This window comes from Gracilinanus agilis, chromosome 1 (assembly GCF_016433145.1).
Source record: "Gracilinanus agilis isolate LMUSP501 chromosome 1, AgileGrace, whole genome shotgun sequence".
NCBI classification, from domain to species: domain Eukaryota; kingdom Metazoa; phylum Chordata; class Mammalia; order Didelphimorphia; family Didelphidae; genus Gracilinanus; species Gracilinanus agilis.
In genome coordinates this window covers 752,118,929-752,143,405 of record NC_058130.1, presented here as the reverse complement: position 1 = coordinate 752,143,405, position 24,477 = coordinate 752,118,929, and the positions used below count along the sequence as shown (strand labels likewise).

The 24,477-nt window shown below is 51.1% G+C and overlaps 1 protein-coding gene across 1 annotated transcript; it reads right to left on the bottom strand.

Annotated features, from left to right (window-relative positions):
* Positions 1-955: 955 nt before the first annotated feature.
* Positions 956-11,785, bottom strand: CDK2AP1 (cyclin dependent kinase 2 associated protein 1). The gene is made up of 3 exons (XM_044658750.1): positions 11,696-11,785; positions 8,981-9,107; positions 956-1,803 (listed from the first exon to the last, which is right to left on the bottom strand). Exons 1-3 carry the CDS (start codon positions 11,762-11,764, stop codon positions 1,736-1,738), a joined length of 264 nt encoding a protein of 87 aa, XP_044514685.1. The 5' UTR covers positions 11,765-11,785; the 3' UTR covers positions 956-1,735.
* Positions 11,786-24,477: the final 12,692 nt, after the last annotated feature.

Below are 24,477 nucleotides of genomic sequence, written 5' to 3'. Positions count from 1 at the left end.
GGGAAAAAACTACCCCACAACTGAGGCATGCCCAAACAAATCATGGTATCCAAAGGTAACAGAATATTGTCGTGCCATCAGGAACAACAGGGAAATAATGTACTCTATATATTCATACTTTATAAAGTATCGTGGGGTGTTGGAGGGACCCAAAAGAAAGCTATTAGGTGAATAGCTACATAAATGGAAACTTAGAACAGCACAAAACTAGGGTATGAGCCAAACCAAACAATGACGAGTTCCATCCCCAAAACAAACTGTAGGATCTGTCAAAAACGTTGGGTACTGTTGGTACTCATTTATGAACCAGTTTAATGGTATACTCCTACAATAATACGGTTGCACTTTACCATTAATTGTCATCATTTATGCCATCTTAACTTTTCCAGAAACTAGGGAGCACCAGGCCTGGAATTCAAAGGAACTAGGTTCAAATCTATCCTTTGATACTTCCTAGCTATTTGACCCTGGGCAAGTCACTTAACTCTCATTGCCTGGCCCTAAGATAGTTACTAAGATAGAAAATAAGGATTAAAAAAAAAATTGATAGAACTACTTGTCCATTCTGCCCCAGCCAAGACTTTTCAGCATTCATAATCTGGGTAGGCAGAACTGAGAAAGCCCACTCCCTAGATCCAGTCCTATCAGTATAACTTAATAGTTATAAAAAAACCTCATCCTCCCCTACTCTCCTTCCTGCCAGACCGACCACATCTCTGCTCTTGTAACTGATGCAAAACACCATGATGTCATTCTCCCATGATAAGCCTGCTGTCTGTTCCCACCTCTGACCCACAAGGCTTTTCAAGCTAGGTCTTGCCACGCCAACACATCACTCCGTGTCCCTGGTTTCCGTGAGACCCCCTCGATTCTGGCCCTGCTACCCAGTAATTTGTTGAGTTGTGTCAACACCACCTCCCAAATAAAAGCAGACCTACAATCATTTTGATACAAATTGTTAATGAAAATAAGCTTTATTACATCAAGTAATAAATACAAAGATGCACGTAACAGTTTTAGTCATTTATCCAGATTTTTTTAGTCATTCTATGGCAAACTCAAGACCTGAAATCTACAGTCTTTGTCTGAAAAGTAACTATCTGGGTTCTTAATTTTTCAGTAGGCTGCTCAGTCCTCTGTATTTATAACTCATGCATTTAAATTCAAAGCACAAACAATCATGCAAATGCTCACATACCAAAAAACAAAAAGTTCTTTTTTTTAAAGCAGGGTCTCAATCGGTGTAGCCCTAACCAGGAGATACCAAACTGTCAGGAAGAACAAGCAGTTGGCATTGACTCATGAAAAAATCCTTAAGAGTTATTGGAGATTCTGGAAAAGGTGCAAAGAACGACAATTTGTGTGATGTTTTAAGCGTACGCAAAGGAAGAAAATCAAAGATTTGGACAAGTTAGCAGGGCAGTAAACTATAGTTTGCAAGAACAGAAGCAGAATTGTCTACATGCATTTTCTGGATCTCAATGCTTAAAAAAAAAAAAAAAGTAACCTAGGTTGTTCTAACTACTTATAATGGAAATCTTGACTGCAAAGTTGTCTTTTCTTCTATTCTTAGACTGTGTCTTGGGGATGGGAGGAAGAAAAGGGGAAAGAACCGAAACTTTTAGAACATTCAAAATATGGGATTCAGATGAATGTTTTGAAAGTCACCAGAGGAATAAGTGTTACTCTTTCTTCTTCACAAAGAAATGGAAAACTTTGGAAATGAAGTGGGAGGCTAGGATCTTGCATTCCGTTCAGTCTCTGCCAGGCATTCCCGGACTAATCCTCGAGCATGAATGATGCCTGGAAGAGGAAGCAAGAAGATGGAAATGAGTGGATTCATGTGATGGATTTCAAACAAACAGGAGAGGATGTTAAGGCCCTACCTTGAACCCCCAGTCTTAGAAAGAAATTAAAGGTGTCAACTGGCCCATCCAAAAGACTGGGCCTCAACTCCCCCAACAGGTGGTTGTCAATCCTATTTTTCTTTTTCTCCTTTTTAAACCCTCACCTTCCATCTTAGAATCAATACTGTGCATTGGTTCCAAGGCAGGAGAGTGATGAAGGCTAGGCAATGGGGGGGGGGGTTAAGTGACTTGCCCAGGGTCACACAGCTAGGAAGTGTCTGAGGCCAGATGTGAACCCAGGACCTCCTGACTCCAAGCCTGGCTCTCTATCCACTGAGCTACTTAACTGCCCCAAACCTATTTTTCTTTGTCTGACCTTGGAAGGCTTGGAAAGTAATTAAGAGTCTGGAGGTTCTCCCTTGGTTTGGGGCATCTTCAGCAAAAGATTGCCTTCTCCTCAGCATCCAAACAAGAATCATGTTCTGATAGAGTGGTACAAGCTTGCTGGATTTGAAACCAAAGGCTCTGAGTTCAAATTCTGGCCCAGCCATTTACTAACAAAGAGTCTTAAACACCCCCCACACACACCCGGACTTCTCCCTCCCTTGACCACATCTACTGGTCAACTTCATATTCTTTCAGCTAGAGAGAACCCAAATGAACACACTTTTCTCTTGGAACCAACACTTAGTATTGATTCTAAGATGGAAGGTAAAGGTTTGAAAAAAGAAGGTGGTCATCTTTGAGAAGCCCGGGTTGCCCCCAAGCCCCATTCCAATGAGCCGCCCCTCTAATACAGGCTTCAAAGGGGGAAACACCAATCCCAGGAAGAGAAACAGATCAGGAGCTCCTCAATGCAGGGTCAGCTTTTGCAATACCTGTTGCCATCTCCCTAGAGCTAGTAGGCACTTAAGCATTTGAATTAATTATGAAGTAATTAAGGATATAGCATAGTATAGTAAAAGCCCCACGTTCAAATTCTGATGCTGGCAATGATGACCTATGTGTCCTTCAGCAAGTTCTAGTCTCTCTCAGACTCAGTTTCCTTATCTATAAAGTGAGCCTCAACCTAGATGGCCTCTAAAGTCCCTTCCAGCTCTAAATCCTTCATTTACCCTCTCTGGGGATCAGTTCCTTCAGCTATAAAATGAGGGGGTTGGTCTAGAGCCGTGATGGCAAACCTATGGCATGAATGCTGGAAGGCGCTGCTTCCCTCCCTTCTCCACACACACCTGAGGACATTCCTCCCATGCTCCGCCCCTCTATCCAACAGCCAATGGGAACGCTTCCTCCTTCCCATCTGGGGTAAGGCAGCAGCTCACATGTGGCATGAGGGTGCAGTGTGGGCACTCGGTCTCTAAAAGGTTCACCATCACTGCTCTAGATGGTCTCAAAGGTACTCAACTCCTGCAGGCCTAATAGACTTCTTTTCTCCACTCCCAAAGACAGCAACTTTTTGCAAATAATATTTAGCACCTTAAAGTTTGTAAAGCCTTTTGCAAATATCTCATTTGATCCTCACAAAAAGCCCTGGGAGGTAGGGGCTATTATCATTCCCAATTTATTGTTCAGCCATGTCTGACGCTTCATGACTCCATTTGGTTTTATTGGCATTTCCTTCCTCAGCTCATTTGACAGAAAAGGAAACAGAGACAAACAGGGTTAAGTGACTTGCCCAGGGTCACACAAGCTAGAAAGTGTCTGAGGTGGGATTGTCTTCCTGACTCCAGGCCCAGTGTTCTATCCATTGTGCTACCTAGCTGCCCCATCCCCATTTGACAGATGAGGAAATGGAGGCAGACAGAAGTAAAATAACTTGCCAGGGTCACACAACTGGAAAGTGGCCGAGGCAAGACTGGAACCTGGGCCTTCTCTCCACTGGGCCACATCTGGCCTCACTGTACTTGGAGGATCCAGGATCTGTCAGTGGGTCCAGCCTATCCACTAATATGGATCCTTTTTTGATGTGCTACATCCAAAAAAACTGGACCAACTTTCAGATGAGGAGTCTCTTCAAGATTCGGCAGGCTGGCCTTCCTTCCACAGGGCTGGGCATAGCCTTGAATAGCCAAGATCATGCGCACACCCCAGGAAGGCTTTCAGAAGGAGGTGGAGGAGGCTACTATGGGAGGTCTACCCTCTCTCTGTCACACTTGGAATGAAAAGAGGCCTTGACTCCGCTTTCGTCTTTTGTTTGCATCGGGCCCCTCCCCCGACCCTGTTCTCCATGACCCACTTAGCTTCACTTATAAAAAGGCAGCTCGGTAACACGGTGAATTAAGTTTGGCCTCCTGGAGTCAGGAAAACCTGCATTCAAATCTCACCTTACTGGCTGTGTGATTCCAGGCAAGTCACTTTAACCTCGGTCTGCCTCAGTCTCCCTCTCTGTAAAATGGGGGTGATAACAGCACCTACCTCTCAAGAGTCGTCGTGAGGATCAAATGAGATAATCCTGGTGAAAGGGCTTAGCACACAGTAAGTGCCACGTACGTGTCAGTGAACCTCATTACATCCTTGTTCTTATTTCCCGAAGATCTCAATAGGTGACTGAGCAGCGAGCGAGGCTGTCTCTTCATCAGCCCAATCAGAGATGTTAAATTATACCAGGGATGAGCCCCCCATGAAACCGACACATCCCATGCCCTCCCCCAGGGGCGCTGACAAGAGTCGACTGTCCCTGGGAGCCTTTACCCCAAGAAGACCTGCAAATGCCACAATCTGAGCCCGATTGTTTTCTAGATGATCTAAATTTAAGAACATGACGGAGAAAAGAGTGCAGATCAAACTGTTGGGTCATGAGGTCTTGGAGGACCCACTGCTAACCATTTACTCGCACCCTTCTCCCCCCACCTCTCTCAGAAAGTCACTGAGCACTACCCTTTGGGGACAGCCTCATGACCCCTTCCTTACGGAATACGGTCTACCGTCGTCTTCTCAGCTCCTCCAACCAACCTCTGGAGGCCCTCAGAATCCCCAGGGTTAGAAGGGGCTTCAGGCACCACCAGACTAACTAAAAAGCCAGAAGCCCTTCTGGGACTTCCTTGCCAAGTGCCCGGCCAGCCCCAGTGACGAGGGAACCTCCTGCCTTCTCCTGCGGCCTATCCTCTTTTGGAGCACTTTCAGGGCAAACCTCCCTTTGTCTCTGCTTTCCACGGAGGCCGCTAGGTGGTGAGGTGGGTAGAATGCTGGAGCTGGAGGCGGGAAGGCCAGAATTCAAATCTGGCCTCGGTCCACTAACCAGCTGTATGACCCTGGGCAAGGCACTTGTTTGACTCGGTTTCCTCCACTGGGCAGTATAAAAATATTAGCTATTATTAGTAGTACAGCCCTGGGCTATTATGAAGATCAAATCAATATTTTTTAAACCATTACCTTCTATCTTAGAATGGATACTAGCCATCAGAAGAATGGTAAAGGCGAGGCATTGGGGGTTAAGTGACACAGCTAGAAAGTATCAGAGGTTAGATTTGAACCAAAGTCCTGACTCCACCTGGTGATCACATAGTGCCTGGCGCACAGTAGGTGCCATACAGATGTTAATTATTATTTATTACTTGCCAGGGTTGTTATAAAGATGAAATCAATAATTGCAAAGTCCAGGGGACAGCTGGGTAGCTCAGTGGATTGAGAGCCAGGCCTGGAGATGAGAGGTCCTGGGTTCAAATTTGACCTCAGTCACTTCCCAGCTGTGTGACCCTGGGCAAGTCACTTGACCCCCATTGCCTTAGCCCTTACAGCTCTTCTGCCTTGGAACCATTACTTAGTATTGATTCTAAGGTGGAAGGTAAGGTTTAAAATTTTTTTTTTAAATTGCAAAGCCCTTTGCACAGTGCCTGGCGCACAGTAGGTGCTATATAAATGTTAGCTAGTATTATTCCACCCCAGAAATCATCTAATCTCTCAGCCACATGACAGCCTTTCAGATACTTGGATAAAATAGTCATTTCCCTCCCTAACTTTTCCCCAGATTAAACATCCCCATTTCCTTCTCACTGATCCCCCATGTGACAAGCACTGGGAGGCCTCTCTGCCCATCCTGATAGCCTTCCAACTTATCAGGTGCCATCCTAAAACAGGGTGCCCAGAAAGGCACCTAATACTCCGGATAGGGTCTGGCTGGGCCAGGCAATGGGCCACTAGTTCTGTCTACAGTTATAAAGCTTTGACTTTCTGGGCCTTTTCTCAGATTTCGGGGGTTCTCCAGGTCCCGGATCATCCTGAGAAGCTATATATATAAGCAGGCCAGTGATACCTGCCCACTTCAAGAGCCCAGCTGATGGGATCTTTGCAGTTCCTTCGTGTTCTCTTCACCCTCACTGTCCCCTTTAAACATCTATCTTGCCAGTCTTTTGTGGCCAGTGGCAACGCTGCTTTGGTGAACTTTTTGGGTAGAGATAGAGATATTTTGGGGTTTTTTTAAACCTTTACCTTCCATCTTAGATTTAATACTTTATATTGGTTCTAAGGCAGAAAAGCAGTAAGGGCTAGATAATGGGGGTCAAGTGACTTGCCCAGGGTCACACAGCTAGGAAGTGTCTGAGACTAGATTTGAACCTAGGACCTCCCATCTCTAGGCCTGACTCTCAATCCACTGAGCCACCCAGCTGCCCCTGAGACAGAGGATTTTTTAAAAAGCAGTCAAGGTCCTAGGCCATTAGCTCTCCCTCCAGGAGCGGGAGTTGGGGAAGGAGAAGGGCAGGCACACTCTCCCCAGTTCTCCTTTGGAAGCAAAGAACATCTCCTTGCTTTCTCCTACTTCTTACAAGCTCCAATGCATGGAAAGAACACTAAATTTGGAATACTAGGAGCTGGGTGCAAATCTTGACTCTTCTACTCATTATTGACACGATCTCAGACGAATCAGTCTCCCTGAGCTTTCAGCAAATCTGGAACATTTCTCCCTACTGGATGGTTGGTGGAGAGGCTTCCCACAGCATCGAAATCCCATAACCTTCAACTACTGAGGCTGTGGTGGCTGTTCAGTTGTGTCTGACTCTCTGTGATGCTATTTGGGGGTTTTCTTGGCAAAGATCCTAGAGTGCTTCGCCATTTTCTTCTCCAGCTCATTTTATAGATGACAAACCTGAGGCAGAAAGGGTTAAGTGACTTGTCCAAGGTCACACAGCTAGAAGCAGTCTGACGTCAGATTTGAACTCAAGATGATGTCTTCCTGACTTCTGACCCAGCTAGCTGCCACTGATCTACTGATACAATGGTGCCATGGATTTGGAGTCAGGAGAACTAGGTTCAAGTACCGGCTCAGCCATTTACAACCTGGGTAAGCTTGGACGAGCTTACTTGCCCTCTCTGGGCCTCAGTTTGCCCAGCTGTAAAATGTAGGGTGTGCAGAAAGGGGACAACCCGATACCCTCTCTAAGATTCTCACGTCCTCTTTGTTCTAGGGATTTAGGCACAGGTAAGCTTATTAAAAGTCTACCCCCGAATCCTGCCCCTGCCCCCAAGCCCCACACTTTGCTCCTCTCAAGTGCCACCTTTTAAATTAGAAAGGTTTTTGCCTTCCTTTTTTTTTTTTTTTTTTTAACATAAGGTAGCAACCTATTTAGCTTGCTGCGGCAACCACCAGGTCTTATTTTCACTTCAGTCATGCCTTGCTTTCATCTAATCCTCTCTGAGGATAAACAATCCCAAAAGGCTCTCTGGCCCCCTATCCCGCGCTTGGGCTCACTTTCCCCAGGTTCCTAGGCCTCAGGAAGCCCAGCCACAAAGGACCACTCTGGAGACCCTCGGTGCCACCCTCCCTTCCTGCCTGCTGCCCTGGATGTGGCCCCTTGGGAGAGAAAGCTGTGCCCACTCCAGGTGAAAGCTAGCCTGCCCACTTGGAAGAGGTCACTCGCCCTGCCAAGATGAGGGCTTTGTTTCCAAGGGGAGGTCTGTTTTACTTGGCACTCGCTGCTCCAGGGCTGGGACCAATGTCGACTAAATGAACCACAGGCAGGCTGGGGCTAAGCTTCCACGGCAGGAACCAGATGGGCTCCAGAGAAACATAAAAATTCCCCTTACGTGAGTTTTTTGCAGGGGAGAAAGGCCTAGAGCTTGGCACTGCGTGCCCACGCATGCCCAAGCCTTCGGTGAGGCTAGGAGGTAGCTCTCCAAGTCATCCTGCTCAGGGACTTCTGCGTTCCAATCTGGAGCCAACAGTGGGTTTGAATCCCAGTTCTGCTCTTTATTACCTCAGAGACCTTGGGTAACTCACTGGCCCTTTCTCTGCCTCCTCAGGAAAACCATTTTAAAAGCAAGTGCCAGTCTGCGACGGGAGAGGGGCCTCCACACTTAGAGCTGACGGGCGCCAGTAAGAGCTCTCCAAGGCCTCTGCAAGCACGTCTCATCTGATCCCCACAGTAAACCTGACAGGTGGTGGTGGTTGTCTTCAGTTGGGTCTGACTCTTGGTGATTCCATTCAGGATTTTCTTGGCAAAGATACTGGAGTGATTCACTATTTCCTTCTCCAGCTCATTTGACAGTTGAGGAAACTGAGGCAGACAGGGTGAAGTGACTTGCCCGGGATCACCCAGCTAGTAAGCGTCTGAGGCTGGATTTGAACTCAGGTCTTCCTGACTCCAGGCCCTGCATGCTATCCACTGCCCCAACAACAACAATAAAAAGCCCATTTCAAATATGATCTCATCTGATCCTCACAACCTCACAACATCCCGGAAAGAGAAGTAGGTGCCCTTATTATTCCCGTTTTACAGATGAGGAAATGGAGGCTACAACAAGTGAAACGGGTATCTCAACCTCGGTCTTCTGAAATCCAAATCTGGCACTGTACCCTCTAGGTCATGTGGTCTCCCTTCTAAGGCCCCTTCCGGTTCTGAGACTATGGACCTGGAATTCCTCGCTGGTTAATGGGAGAACAGGTCCCCTCCTCCTTGGCCAGCAATGATGCTAAAGATAACAACAGAGGACCTGAGATTTAATCCCAGCTCTGTCACTATGCGTGTGACCCTTGTGCCTCAGTTTCCTCATCTGTAAAATAAGGGAGTTGGTCTAAGGGTCCCTTGTAGCTGTGAAGATCTGATCCTACATTCCTTCTGCTCTTACATTTTGATTCTGAAGCCCCCCAAGTAAATGGCAGTGTTTGAGCCTGTGCCCGGAGCCCACCCACCACTTACCTCGTTTCAGCCTCTCCATGGCGCTTTTGCTCCCTGCATATGTGGGTCTGATCTCTTTCCCTAGTTCTTCGATGATAGCTAGAAGTTCTGCATATTTGCTTTGGGGTACCTGGCTGCTCCCTGTACCCTAGAGTCAGAGAGAAGTTTATTAGAATGACTGGAGAAATCCAGAGCTTGACACCTCTCTTGGGGCAAGCCGAGGCCACCAGCTGGGTGGTATCGTGCCCTGGCGGCTGCCAAAGGCAGGGTGATGTCCAGTAGCGAGGGATGGGCACCCTGATCCCAGCCCCGGAAGCCCCCAGCCCCAACAGCGGCTCAGGGGCTGAAGCACTTGGGTTGACACGACATCAGGGATGGCCTCCAGAGCTTTCGGTGGGCTGCGGGGAAGGGCACAAAGGGAAACCAGACACTGGCCCAGGAGGTGGGAGTCAAGAAGGCAGCTTCGAGTTCCGGCCCAGTCATTTATTATTTGGGTGACCTTAGGCGAGTCACTTCTGTCATCTGAAAAATGAGAGGGTTGGACCAGACGGCCTCCCAGGTGCCCTTCCGGGTCTCGTCCACGAGCCTGTGACCCTAGCTACCCTTTGGGATCTCTGCGACCCTGAGCCAAGTTCCAAACCGCTCTGTGCTAACATCTCCCCTAGGGTAGATCAATGGCATTACCACGATGCCAAGGGGCACAGTTCCGATCTCCCACAGGGAGTAAGAGCGGGATCTCGCCCTCGAGTGAGGACCCAGGAGCTGGGGCAAGGCACCCACCCACACGTTAGAGACCCGTGACCAGAGCTGAGCGGGAAGGAGCAGGCTGTAAAAATGGCCATACAATTGTTTTTAAAGACGACAGACGGACAATGGAAGGCATTTTTATTCGCCCCATCTCCGCCCCTCCATGATGCCCTTCTGAAAAATAAACCTTTTTTCCCCCCACAATTACAAAGAGTATCACAAGGCAAGCACCCAGAGCAGCGATGCTGGGGTTCCCAGGAACACAGACGTTTGTTCTTTGTCTCTCCCTTCCCTCTCCTCCTCCTCTTCCTCTTCCTCCTCCTCCTCCTCCATGTCCCATAGAGGCATCAGGGCAGCCACATCCTCGGACAGTGCTTTCTCCCTCTCTTCTTTCTTCTCCCTCCTCCGCCTCTTCTTGGCTTCACGGTCTTTCTCCCGCTCTTTCTGCCTCTCCTCCACATTCTCCCTGCGCTTCCTCTTGGCCTCTCTGTCCTTCCTGCGTTCCTTCTCCCTCTCCTTCTCATCTTCCCGCCGGCGTTTCATGGCCTCCGCATTCCTCTGCCTCTCCAGACTCCTTTTCAGGCTGTCCTCCCGTTTGCGACGCTTTTTAAGCCGGTCCCGCTCTCTAACTCTCGCCTGCTTCTCCTCCTGAGACAGGAAGGCTTGGCGGGGCATGAGGTCAGCCCTGACCCCACCAGCCCGTGGGCTTCTATGTTCCGAGGAACAATGGCCCCACCTCTGAATGGCTGGGTTCTTGGCCTGGACACATAACAGTGTCTCGGCCTCTGGAATCATGTTCTGCCCCCCAGAGCGGGGCGAGATCTTCTCAAGCTGGGGAGCCCAAGGCCCAGCCAACGGCAGGGGCTACCAGACACCCGGCTCCTGTTCTTGGAAGAAGGTACTAGACGTGGGGACCCAAAGGCCACCTTTCCTGCTGGGTGAGTCTGGCAAAGATGTCGCCAGTCTTCTTCTATCCAAAGGAACCAAGAGCTCTTCAAGGTCCACACACGTGGGCATCCAGGCCTTAGCACTCCTAGGGAACACCACTGACTCGGGAGACTCCTTGGCGGGCAATCCAAGAGGAACAGTGACAGCTGGACGGCTCTGTCTTGGTCCTTGCTGCTCTCTCCAAGTCCCTGAACTCTAGCATGAACTGGAAACGTCTGTCCTGGCGTCATTTCTCAAGCCTACGGTGCCTCGTGCCAGATGGGGAAGGAAAGCCTCTGGCCTTTTGTTAATAAATGTCTGCTGAAGAGCACAGAACCGAGGCCTAACATGCCCTATTTTCTCTCCTGCCATCTTGGCCAACACGGAGATAAGCCCTTTCCCATCCATTCCAACCCATGAATCTGGGAGCAGGTAATTCCAACCCAGTCCTTTCTTGGTCCCACAGGAGCCCCAGGGAATCCAAAACATGAGTGGGGCAGCTGGGTGGCTCAGTGGATTGAGAGTCAGGCCTAGAGATAGGAGGTCCTGGATTCAAATCTGGCCTCAGACATTCTCTAGCCAAGTGAGACTGGAAAAGTCATTTAACCCCTGTTGCTTCATTCTTTTTGCTCTTCTGCCTTGCAACAAATACTCACTATCAATTCTAGAACAGAAGGTAAGAAGAGTTTTTCAGAAAAAGAAAAAAAGCCTTTGGTGGCCCTGCTCCAAACTCTCCCCTCCAAGATTTCCCTGTTTAAGGCCGTCCAGCTCTGGTCACACGTCAGCTCCAAACGGTGCACCCAATTTGTTGGTTAGATGTGGGGAAGGGCTTGTGTGCCTTCCACTGTCCAGGCAGCCGGCCTCTCTGCCTAGACGGTGAGTTTCCTCAGGGGAGGGCAGGGATGCCCTTTCTTGGACACCTCTTTCTCCCCCTCCATCGCCCCTTTTTGGAAGGCTATACAGAGCACCAGTGGGTCCCACCGGACCCTTCCACCCCCTTCCTTCCCATGTCTCGGGCCGGAAGCGGCCCAAAAGGAGAAGAAATGGAAAGCCCTGCCTTACCTGGGTATAGCCTAGAGATGGGGGTCCGTAGTCATTGATCAGCTGTCGGTACTGGGTAGATGCCGCCATGCTAGCGGAAGGAGAGTGGACACTCCCACCTTCGGAAGGAAGGGAAACATAAGAATTATCATGAGAGGCCTGGAATCATGACCTCCCTTCAACTACCTCCAACCAACCCTACCCGCCATTTCTAGCCTAATCTCAATCATTTTTTTAAAAATATATTTTTTAACCCTTAACTTCTGTGTATTGGCTCCTTGGTGGTAGAAGAGTGGTAAGGGTGAGCAATGGGGATCAAGTGACTTGCCCAGCTAGGAAGTGTCTGAGGCCAGATTTGAACCCAGGACCTTCTGTCTCTGGGCCTGGCTCTCAATCCACTGAGCTACCCAGCTGCCCCTAATATCGATCATTTTGGGAGACACCAAAAAGCAGGCCTCATAGTCCTTGGAGGTTTAAGCCCCACCTCTGACACATCTTGGACAAGTCACTCAACCTCCTAATTCCTCAGGCAACTCTTCTAAGACTAGAAATTGCAGAAGTGCTGATAGGCACTGACAGATGGATTTTCCTCACTGAAGGTTCCTTATATGAACTTATAAATTCAATCTTAAAAAAAAAAAAGGCTTTCCTCACAACAACCACATCAAGAAAGTAATTACAAGTATCACAGGCTCCATTTTACAGATGAAAAAACTGAGGCTCAATTCCTTCTTGGACCTGAAATCTACAAACCGCCTCTATTCTCTGGGATTGGTTCCTGGACAGACAGGCCTAGAGACAGGAGGTCCTGGGTTCAAATTGAGCCTCAGACCCTTCATAGTTGTATGACCCCAGGCAAGTCACTTAACCCCCATTGCCTAGCTCTTACGGCTCCTCTAGCCATGGAGCCCATACTCAGTATCAATTCTAAGACAGAAAAGGTAAAGAGTTTATTTTTTAAATCAATTAAGGAATGATTTTTAAATATCCTATGAGTTTCTGCTATCACACATCAGCCAAAAGGTCATGGGCAATAGGAAAAGTGACCCTTCCAACACGGCCAGTGTTAACATCTCCCGTCTCCAAAAACAGGACACACATCATAGTCTGTGTGGCTGAGTCCAAAGACAGCATGAGCAGAAGGTTCCCCAGAAAAAGGCCCAGGTTGGGCACCTTGGAAGCTGCTGGGGAGCAGTAGCCGGTAGTGATCAGAGTGGCGCTCACATCCGAGGGGCTCGGAGTCACCTAAAACTCTGTGCTGAGACTCTAGAGGAGGTTCCTGAACATGAAGCAGCTGAAGCTCAACAATCCAAGGGCCCTGACTTGGGGAATTAGAGAAGGGTGCGAGGGACCTGGGGTGGACCCACAGAAGGCCAAGCAACCCACCCAAAAGCAGAGCAGGGAATGAACTATGGCCCTGGCAAAAAGCTCAAAATCAGGAGCTAAAGCTAAAAACATAAGTAAAGCAAAGAAACACCAGCCAGTATAAAAAATGATCACAAACATATAGATCTCCCAAAAGGAGCGAATACAACTTCAGGCAGAGACTAAAAGGAAAAAGCAGATTTTCCACGAGGATAACACAAATTCTTAGAAGAAACGAAGCAAGAGATTTAACATTTTTCAAAAGTTCTAGATGGACTAGCAGAATAAACTACCTAGACGACAAAGTGGTAAACTCTATCCAGGAAATGGAATCTCTGAATACTAGAAAAAGCCAAACATAAATCAATGACTTGACTCCATGAGAGAGCAAGAACTATTAGAATAAACCCAAAAGACTGGAAATCAGATCAAGGAAAAAAAAATTTAAGAATCAGTGTACTTCCCAAAAAATAATTCTTTTTTTTTAAACCCTTTTTACAATATTTCAAGAAATCATAAATGACAAGTGATCAGAACTGTTAGGACAAAATGAAGATAGAAGGAATTCACCAAATCACCTTATGAACAGAATCCCCCCAAAAGGAAGAGTTACAAGAATGTCATGATCAAAAACCAGAGTTCCTATAACAAAGAAAAGATATTGCAATTATCCAGAAAAAAGTTCAAGCACCAAGTAAGCAGTCAGTATCACACAAGAGCTGGCATCTTCAACAAACAATGAGAGGAGAGCTTGGATATAATCATCCAAAAGGCAAAAGATACAGGCTTACAACTTAGAATGATGGACTCTACAAAACTGAGAATCCTCATTCAGGATTTTTTCTTAAAGGATCTTTAATGGAATAGAGGCCATTCAAGCATTTCTGATGAAGAGACTAGAACTGAGTAGGAATTCTGAAATACAAACACAAGAGGCCAAAGAAATCTATAAAGGTAAATGTATTTGAGTCACTGGAAGGAACAATATGGTGACACCACACTAACCTCCTAATAGAGAGAAAAGAAACAAGTATCCCTTAAGGGAAACTTCAAAGGGTATTCGGGAGGGTAAAAAAAAAAGAAAGAAAAAAGAAAAAAGGGATCCTGGGAGTTCATTGTATCTATTCTGAGGGTTTGAAGAGGAAAAGAGAAGAAAGGCTAATAAGGGAAAGAGGGAATGGAACTTATGTTTCCCATAACCGCATGAAAAGAAGTTATCTAAATATGAGGTCAGAGCAAGTGTCAGAGGAATGTCACTGTCTTCTAAGATGAACAAAGGAAGATCAAACATGCACACACAATCACACACATGCACATAGAGTTTGGGGTGGAAATAATCAAACCTAAAAGGGAAATAAACCAAGATAGAGAGGAGAGGGGGCAGCTGGGTAGCTCAGTGGATTGAGAGCCAGGCCCAGAGACAGGAGGTCCTGGGTTCAAATCCGGCCTCAGACACTTCCCAGCTGTGTGACCCTGGGCAAGTCACTTGACCCCCATTGCCCACCCTTACCACTCTTCCACCTGGGAGCCAATACACAGAAGTTAAGGGTTTAATAAATTTAAAAAAAAAAAAAAAAAAAAAAAGAGGAGAATGGCTAAGAGGGAGGATGATCCTGGGGAGGGAATAGTCACAAGCAAAAGAAGCTTTCTGACCTCTATGGGCTGACTTAAAGCCATAGGGAGCTGGGATAAAGAAAATAACCGGACTCTAAGGAAAATGCCATAGAAACTGCCTTTTAGACAATTAGGAAATGACAGAACAAACTAGCATATGAATGCAACAGAACCCAAGTGCAATGTAAAAAAATTATGAATGAGAAGAATTCTGGGAATTGTGGGCATTGTGAGCTGGCACCGAGTAAAGCGGGTAGAACCAGGAGAACAATTTCTTCTAGGATGGAAAACCAATTTGAGAAGACCAAAGAACTTTGAGCCACGCCGTGGTCAATTATTACTTGAGAGACCCATAATGAAGCATTTTCCGCACCCCCTGAGAGGGAAGGGGTGGACACAATGTGCAGAAGGGAACAAACATTTTGGAACGTGGCCACTGCTCCGTTTTGCTTTAAAAGGTTCTTTTTTCCCCCTCCCTTCTCAGTTTTATAGGGGAAATGTGGAGGAGGTGTGATAGTAGTGATACAAAGAGAGGGCCATTGTTCCATTTTTGAAATTCCCAGATGCCAAAGGAAATTAAGAAGGAAGCACAGTAAAGCAGGGCAGCTTTGAAAGTAAAGGTTGTAATTTAGAATCTATATAAGTGGTCTGAACGTGGAGATATGTTTTCGGAGATCGCGTATGTGCAAACTAGGGAGGGGGAAAGACAGAATTTGGAACTTGAAATCTTGGGACAGGAATGTTTAAAATGATTGTGATATGTAATTGGGAAAAATAAAATATTATATTAAAAAAGTCAGCAGTATGAAATGGAGATTCACCATTTTCTCGAGAGTCCCCATTTTCTCTTGTGCTCCATGTATGGAAATGATTTTTTTGGTATTTAAGTTAAGATTGATTTTTTTTCCCCAAAGGCAACCACAGTAGATTAGTTACCCGGGAGTGAAATCAGGTCATGAGAAAAGGTCTCATTCAATGGGCAAGAGAAACCGGAGCCTGAATGAAAGCGAGGTGGGAAGCACTCGGCCCCCAAGTCAGTGTTCTCCGGTTATCTCCTAAAGAATCGGGCCAATTGAATCCAATTCAACAACATGTATCAAAATGCCTGCCCTATGCCAGACACTGCGCTTGGTACAGAGCTACTGAGTCAGCTAGGTGGCACAGCGGATAGAGCACCCGGCCTGGAGTCAGGAAGACCCGAGTTCAAATTTGACTGCAGATCCTTACTGGCCATGCGACCCTGGGCAACTCACTTTACCTGTTTGCCTCCATTTCCTCATCTGTAAAACAGAAGTCTGGGACTACTAAGGATCAAGTGAAATGCTCACTCTACAGCGCACAGTAGCTGCACGATATACGTGGGAGCCATTAGAGACAGAAAACAGTTCTTGCCCTCAAAGCAGGCATTCTGCAGAGTCCCTCGGCCTCCTCTCCATGCAAGTGGCCTCCCCTCCCATTCTGCCGCTTCTGCCCTGCCCAGGTGAGTCTTTGGCCCAGGTGAGTCTGCGCCTCAGCTCCGTCCCTTTCCTCTCAGACCAGTCTGGGAAACTCCCTAGGAATGGCGCCGCACCAGCCACCCCTCCAGCCAAGATAGCCTCCCCGGCCTCCCTTCCCTAACAGGTCCCTCCTAGGAGGGCAGGAAGGAGCTCCTGCTCGGGCTGCCCAGCACAGAGCCCTGGAGAAATGCTTGCTTGCTTGCTTGCTTGCTTGCTTGCTTGCTTCCTTCCTTCCCACCACACATCCTACACTCTACTTTCTACTTCCTGAATAAACATTTCTATTTCCTGCCTCCAAGCCTATGGCCAGCCATTCTGTCAACTATTCAATTCACAGGCCTACACAAGCACCTCCAAAGACCAAGAGGGGTGGCTGGAGAGGACACGGGGCCTGAAGCCAGAAAGACATCACTCAGAGTTCAAATCTGGCCATTAGAGAGTCACTAGCTGTGTGACCCTGGCCAAGTCCCTTCTCTCTGTCTGCCTCAGTTTTCCCATCTATCAAATGAGCTGGAGAAGAAAATGGCAAACCAGCTGTATGACCCTGGCCAAGACCCTTCACCCTGTGTGCCTCAGTTTCCCCATATGTCAAATGAGCTGGAGAAGGAAATGGCAAACCAGCTGTGTGACCCTGGCCAAGACCCTTCACCCTGTGTGCCTCAGTTTCCCCATATGTCAAATGAGCTGGAGAAGGAAATGGCAAACCACTCCAGTATCTCTGCCAAGAAAACCCCAAATGGGGTCATGGATACATGGGATGAGACAGCAATGTCTGAATGTGCCCCAGGACTGTGCTCAAAACTGGGGGTTTAAAAAACAAAAGGACAATTGTTCCTCCCTTCAAGGCGTCTACCCCTAGAGGGGGGATGCAGCCCTAAGGGTGCACTCTGGAAACTGGGTGATATTCTCTCATTTGATCTTTGCAGCAACTCCAGGCAGGAGATTCTATTATGATCCCCATTTTACAAACAGGAAAACTGAGGCAGACAGAAGATAAGTGATTGCCCAGCGTCACACTGCTAGTAACTATCTGAGGCAGGATTTGAACTCAAGTCCCAGAACCCTAAACACTGAGCCACCTCACTGCCTCTAAAAGAAAACAATTATGGAAGGACACTGCGGAGGAGGGAGGAAGCAGGAAAGGCCTTTTGCTGAAGGTGGCCCCCGAGGTGAACCCTAACAGAAAGCAGGGGTTCTATCTGGGAGGCAGGCCTGGGCACAGCTGGACGGGAGAGGTCCTCCCACTCTGGGGCCCTCTTCTCTCAGGCGCTTCATCTAATCCCCCACCAATAAGTCGGGGTGACTCTGCTCCCAGCCCCCGCCAGCCCCCAAGCACCCCTGGCAGCCTCGAGGCCTCTCCCTGGGCCTCCGCCAGAGGGACACGAGTCAGAAAAGCTTCCTGGGGTCGACCCAAAGACACGGACTCTTTGGCCTCTCGGCCTCCCCTGCCAGCCGTCTCCAGCAAAAACATCCAAGATCTACTTCAGGGGCAGCTCGGTGGGGAGAGAGCCGGCCGGAGACCAGGAGGCTCCCAGCTGGCCTCAGACCCTTCCTGGCAGGTGACCCTGGGCAAGTCACTGAAGCACATGGCCTGGCCCTCTTCACTCTTCTGCCCCGGCTTCTCAGAGAGAAGGGAAAGGGGAAAGAAAGCTCTGACCCCCCAGAAGCCGAGGGGCGCCCCTCTCCATGGCCTCCCGGCCCCCTCGCTCCTCTGGACTATCTTCATCCTGATTAGCCCTTCGGCCAGCCCGTTAAGTGCCTCCTACATCCGTCCGAGGCACCCACGTGCTGGGCACGCAGTAAAACCCAGCAGGCCCTCCCCGTGCGGAGTGTACCTTCTGGGGGAGCAAACAGCCTGGCACACAGGGAAGCAGAGGCGGAGTCGTGGCAGGGGGCAGCCTGTTAGATGTTGGGAAGGTTACAAAGTGCCACAGAGAGGTGGCAGAAAGCCTCAAATGGCACACACGTAGCGCTGAGGAGGGAGGGCATTGCGAGTCTGGAGGCTGCCTGTGCAAAGGAGTGGAGGTGAGAGATGGAAGGTTGTATATGAAGAAAAAACTGGGAAACTGGAGAGTATTTAACAGAAATGTGTCTAGAAGGCTCAACAGAAGAGGAGGAAGGAGAAAAGAAATTTTGTTGTTGTTCAGCCCTGTCCAACTCTTCCTGACCCCATTTGGGGTTTTGTTGCCAAAGTCACTGGCCATTTCCTTCTCCGGCTCATTTTACAGATGAGGAAACTGAGGCAGAGTGAAGTGACTTGCCCAGGGTCACACGGCTGGCACAGATATGAAGTCAGGAAGATGCGTCTTCCTATCTCGGCGCTCTATCCAGGGCGCCCTCCTTTGCCCTACAAGGACAGATCTAGAGAGCCAAATTCCGCAGGAGGGAGGAAACGAGCTGATTAAGCCCCTCCTGTGTGGCGAGCACAGAAGCCCATTTGATCTGGGCAGTGGGGAGGCGGAGAGAAGGGGCAGGCATTGCTCCTGGCCTGGGGAGTCCCAGCTCCTCCCACACCTGGCCTCCTGCCCCAAGGTTTCCTTCTCCAGGAGGGTCACCATTGCCTTCCTCAAGCCAAGGAGCGCTAGCTTGGTTCACAGGCCCTGGGCCAAAGCAGGAGGCTAAGGGCCAGCCAGGTGGCTCAGTGGATAGAACCAGGCCTGGAGACAGGGGATCTTGGGTTCAAATCTGACCTTGGAACCAATAATATCAACTCTAAGACAAAAGGTAAAGGTTTAAAAAAAAAAGGCTGAGCTGAGAGGATGGAAGAGGGGAGGCCTGTCTCACCCCCAGCACAGCCAAAATGACTCCATTCCATTCAAGACTCCATCTCCCACCTCCAAGCCTTTGCATAATTCTCTATTCCTTTAGAATCCCCAGCTTCTTTCAAAGCTCAGCTGAGTGCAAGCACCTCCTCTAGGAAGCTCTTCGGGACCCCTTCCATGGGAATGCCTTCCCACCCCCCAAATTGCATTCTATTTATTTTGACAACCCTTTGATAAAATGTGACAAAAAAGTGGGGGTGTCACTTCCATTCTCAGGAGAGAGCCGGTAAAGACATCAAAGAGGACCCTGGACCCTTTGTGCCCTGTGGCTCCTCCAGCCTCCTCCTCCCCAACCCCTTCATGCCAGAACCAATTTTCCAGGATCCCCCCCAGCCCCAGAAAGGTCCAGGCACTGGGAAGAGCCACCAGGAAAGCCCTGCCTGGGGAAAGAGGCCTCTCCGGAACCTCTCCTGGGGCTTCTGTCCAGAACCTCCCTTGGCCTTCATCAGCCCTGATGGATCTCCTCCTAAAGAAAGCGAAGGCTGACAGGCAGAGTCTGGGGAACGTGGGGAATCCTGGCATTCAGAGCTAAAAGGGACTTTAGCGACATCCCACACCCCCACACACACACCACCCTGCTTACAGATCAGGCAACGGAGGCCCCCGAAATGTGAAATGAAGTGCTGTAAGAGCACACCGGTAGTTAAGTGTCAAAGACAGGATTTGAACTCAGATCCTTTGACTCCAGATCCAGCTCTCTTTCCACTATCCAGAACAAGAAGGGACCCACCCAGCAGGGCCACTAAAAGCGGGTTGGCTCAGCCCTGTGGGTCCCCACCGAGGCCTCCCATCCACAGCCCATCCTGAGCCTCCAGAGCCCCCTTTCCAGGATGGGCCAGGGAGGGAGCCTTTGTGGGACCCCCATAATGGAGCTGTGAGTGGGCCCCCGCCAGCCGGGGAGGGATGTCCTACAGAATCACAAGCAGCAGCAACCATGGAGAATGCACCTATTCCTCTGGGGAGAAGCCAGGGCAGCCACCCACAGACCTGCTCCCGACAACACCCAGCGGCCTCTGCAGAGTTGGGCTCGGCCCTGGGCTGGTGCCGGTGCCAGTGCTAGTGCTGGCCCGGAGAAGAACATGGGGGAAAGGGGAGGGGGGCGTTGAGGGGGGAGGCAGCAAAGTTCAAGATGGGGAGAGTACAGAGAATCGGATGGGGTTCTGGAGACGTTCCAGTGGAACCCCCTTTCCCCCTTTTCTTTTTTTCCTTAAACCCACAAAGCCTCAGAGGGGCAGCAGGGGAGCTGCTGAGAGCCCACAGCGAGGCTCTCTCTCCGTGGCCCCAGGCTGCCTCTCCTGCTCCCACGTGTCAGCTGCCCGCTGGCATTCGGCCCAATGAACAGGAGCCTCGCTATCTCCCTTCTCATCAGCTCGGTGGTCTCAAAGCAGCCCCGTGGGCTCCTCTCGGGGCACTCGGGCCAGAGGGCCAGCCTGAGCAGCTGCAGCTTCCTGCTAGCCCCCCGCCCAGCGGTGCCCGTCTGGGAGGGGACGGCAGCCTCATTATTAGCAGGGTGGCTCTCCTACGATGGAAAGAGAAAAGAATTTCCCTTCTCAGCTCCCAAGGCGGCCTTTGTAGGGACAGTGAGGAGGCTCAGGGGATAGAGTGTCCGACCTGGAAGTCTTGGGTTCAAAGCTGACCTCAGGCACTTCCTGACTGTGTGACCCTGGACAAGTCACTCAGCCCCAGTCCCTAGGCCCTGCCCTCTGTCTTAAGAGTTGTTACTAGGACAGAAAACAAGGGTTTAAAAAAAAAAGTGGCCATCAAGGGTAGGGTATCTCAAACATTCATCTCAGGTGGAAAGACCTGGGTTCAAATCCAGCCTCAGAGATGTACAAATCCCGAAACTCTGAAAGCTTCACTGTCCTCGTCTGCAAAATGGAGACAATACTACTTACATAGCTTCCCTTGTGAGACTGTTGTGGGGAAAACTGGCAAACTTTAGACTATGAAAGAAAGCATCCATCCATCCATCCATCCATCCATCCATCCATCCATCCATTCATTCATTCAAGAAGCATCCACGAAGCACCTACTACGGGTGAAGGAGTATGGGTAGATGGGGCAGTGGATAAAGCACTGGGCCTGGAGGCACTAGGGCTGGAGTTCAAGTCCAGCCTCAGAGCCTTACTCGCTGTGTGACCCCGGGCAAGTCACTTTACTTGTTTGCCTCGGTTTCCTCATCTATAAAATGGGAATACTGGCACCCCTCTGGTAGGGGATAAAATGAGATAATCATGTAAAGTCTGGTTCATAGTATATGTAACTGCCATATAAGTGTTAGCTGTTGGGGGGGGTCGTGAAGGAAAGCCAGCAGGCCTCTGGGGGTGCAGGTAAGCAAGGGGTGAGGTCTAGGAGACAGAATGAAGGAAGTTCCTGAAAGTGCCAAACTTTTCGACTCTGGAATGAGAATTCCCCAAGGCTGGGAGCGGGCTGGGCCCCGTCTCCTTCCCCTAGACTGCTGGGGGAGAGCAGGGCCAGGGCCAGGAACAGGGTCCGGTGTGGGGAGGCTCGACTCCCTTTTGGCTGCTCCGTGGGAGAAGAGGAGGCTGGGGGTCTTTGGACGGCCCTCTTTTCCTCTCTTCTCCCCGTCCCTGCACCTCCCTTCTTCTTAGCCCCTGTCAGGCTCTCAGGACTGAGGGGAGAGGAAAGTTGGGAACTCCCAGCTCCCTCCTCCCCACGTGTGCGGGCACAGCGCCTGGCACACAGTAGGAGTTTGAGAAACAGCCGCTGCCGTGTGAACCTGACAGCAGGCTTGTGGATGGCGGCCGGGTGGCCCCTGGGCAGTTGAGGGCCACAGAGCCGGCCACCCTCTCCCTCCTCCCACCCCGCTCCCCACTCAGGGGCAGGGGCCAGGCGGGGACCTGGATTTGTCAAAGGAAGCCCCAGCCGGGCGCTCGCTGGCCTGTGGCCCCCCTTTCCAGGCCGGGGTGGGCAGGCAGTGGCCAGGGAGAAGCTCGGAGCTCTCGGCAGGCCTGCCACCAGGAGTGCCCGGAATCCTCTGTCCCAGGGAAAGGGCAGCAGCGAACAGGCTGGCTTCTTCGTGCCTGGTCCTCGTGGGGATGGAGGCTGGCTCCTGGGGGGCCCCTGACCTCAGAACAATGAGCGGCGGCCAGGAAAGGCCAGGAAAGGGAATGACCCCGAGGGATGTGCGGGGGAGGCGCAGGGAGGCAGGGAGGGGGTCAAGATGGGAAGAGAGTGAAAACCAAGAAATCCCTGAACTCCACGTCAGCCTCTCTGGAAAATCCCAGACAATGAAGCGCTGTGTGAGGCAGACGCAGCATTTCTGGGAGGGCTCAGGAGCCAAACAGGGGTTGGCAAAGGACAGGAAAATCTTCAGGGCAGGAGGGAGCTGTGCCCGCCCCCTGCTCCCCCCTTCCCCTCGGGCCCAAACAAAGAGCCAGCCCCAGGACTGGCCTCCCACCCACCCCCACAGGGCCAGTTGGGGTCCTGGCTGCCTCCCAAGAGGGAGGTCCGCTCCCAGCCAAGCCCGGGGGGGAGGGCAGAGGCAGTGTCCAGAAAGGGGGGCAGAGCCCCTGTGGAGGTGGCTGCTGCAGCTGCGAAGGGAGGGCAGGGAGGGAAGGAAGGGAAGGGAAGGGAAGGGAAGGGAAGGGGGCTGAGCTGAAGCCGCAGTCACGTCACCGGGAGTGTGAGATGTGCGAGCGGAGGACTCGGGCTTTGTCTAACTCTCTTGGCCTTAGGCCACGGGCTGGCATTCCTACTAGCAGGAGGCAGGGCTGGTGTGTGAGGGATAATGACAGGAGAGGGAGAGAGGAGAGAGGAGGAGGAAAGAGAGTCCATCTTGGATGCAGATGGCAGGGGAGAAGAATGGGGATTGTGACCGAGCGGGACCCCGGGATGGGCAGGAAGGAGGCACCCCCAAAAAGGACAAGGGTCGTTTGTGGGCTGGGGGCCTCTGGCCATCCACACGGGAGGCAGGAGAAGGAAACATGAGGTCCTGGAGGGAAATGGGGCAAGTCACAGAGTCACAGAATTGGGGAGCTCCTGGGGTCCAGCAGCTCCCCAAGCCCCTTCCTCCACCCTCCTGGCCTCTGCACACAGAGCCTTCTGCAGGGCACCACGGGCAGGACTGGGGACCATTATCCTAGAGGTCCTGCTACCCTTCCCCCCCCAAAAAAAACCTTGAATGAGAGTCAGCAAAGAAAGGAAGCTCAATTGCCTCTGTCTTCCTAGGGGGAGGCAGGAGCTAGTGACGGGCTCACAGAGGGGAACATGGTGGCCACTTTCTCTTTGTCCTTCAACCACATGCCCATACCTGGTGAACCATGGGGGCTGACCTGGGCAGCACCCTCACCTGTCAAAGTCATCCCCAGGGAGCCAGCCGCCCTACCCCCACAGGACGTGGCCCCATCTGGGGCTCTTTCCTTCCGCACCCCCAAGGGGGTTCCCACCCCGGCATTCTACCCCCACTCCAGCCTGGGTGTAGGAAGGGGGAAGAGTTCAGGGGGGGAGGAGTGAGCAGGGCTGGAGCTCAGCCTCCCCCCCCACCCTGGAGAGAGCCCCCAGCCCAGCTGACTCACACCCAGGCTTCTTGGGTTCCACCCTTTCCCCTCCCCAATTCTTACTCCCCAGACCTGAAGTCTTCTCACACTGGCACCAGAAAGGCAGAAGCCCCCCTATGAAGGGGGTATCTGGTCCTCAGACCGCCCCCTCCTTTTCAGAGCCCTCTCTGGCCTAGGGTCCCCCGGATCCACCTGGGGAGCCAGAAGGGGCCACTGGGGGGGATCTTCCAAACTTTAGTGCCTGCCCACCCTCCTCCCCGCTTCCCCCAGACCCGTGGGCCAACCCTGCACAGGAAATGATGGAGCCAGTTCCTCATCCGTGGGAGACAAGATGTAACCTCTTCTTGCAACCCCGGGGAAGGGAGAGCAGGGCAATGTCTCTCCCCAAAGCCCCTAAGAAAGCACGTGCACCCCAGAGCCGGCTCCTCCACCCACATACACACGGATCCTCCTTCCATCACACCCCCTCTCCGCCGGTTTTCTCCCGGACCACCGACTCCTACACGAGTGTTCCTGGACCCCCCAAACACACACTCACAGACACACGCTCACACTTTTGCACACGTGCTTTTTTTTTAACTGTGTCTACTTTTCCGTGCCGGGCTCGCCGGTTGCTGTTTGCACACGCACATGCGAGCACCCTCACACACGTCCCTTCCCAAACTCGGGCCCCCTCGCCCCAGCCCAGCTGCTTCTACTTAGGCACCCCCACCCCCACCTCCGGCTCCGGCCCCGAGTGCCGGGGCTCTGCACGGCCCGGCGGCTCGCGGCGCTCCCGGGCCCCACCGCGGCGTGCCCCCCCAGACACGCACCCGCACCCGTACCCTCGGGTCAGCGGAGCGGCCGCCAGCCGCTCCCCGAAGCCGCCGGCAGGGGCCCTCGCCGAGTCGCCCGCCGATGGGGGGGGGGACGCCGTGAAAAAAGCCGCCCCCCTCTCCGGGCAGCGGCGGCCCCGGCATCCCCGGCACCCCCCTCCCCCAGCTCCG

What these genes read in the sequence shown, in the direction of transcription:
- CDK2AP1 (XM_044658750.1), bottom strand. Translation starts at nt 11,764, where the DNA reads ATGGCGGCATCTACCCAGTACCGACAGCTGATCAATGACTACGGACCC. An exon ending in CATCTCTAGGCTATACCCAG is followed by an intron (nt 9,108 to 11,695) that starts GTAAGGCAGGGC and finishes CTCTGACTCTAG; the next exon opens with GGTACAGGGAGCAGCCAGGT. An exon ending in CATGGAGAGGCTGAAACGAG is followed by an intron (nt 1,804 to 8,980) that starts GTAAGTGGTGGG and finishes TTCCTCTTCCAG; the next exon opens with GCATCATTCATGCTCGAGGA.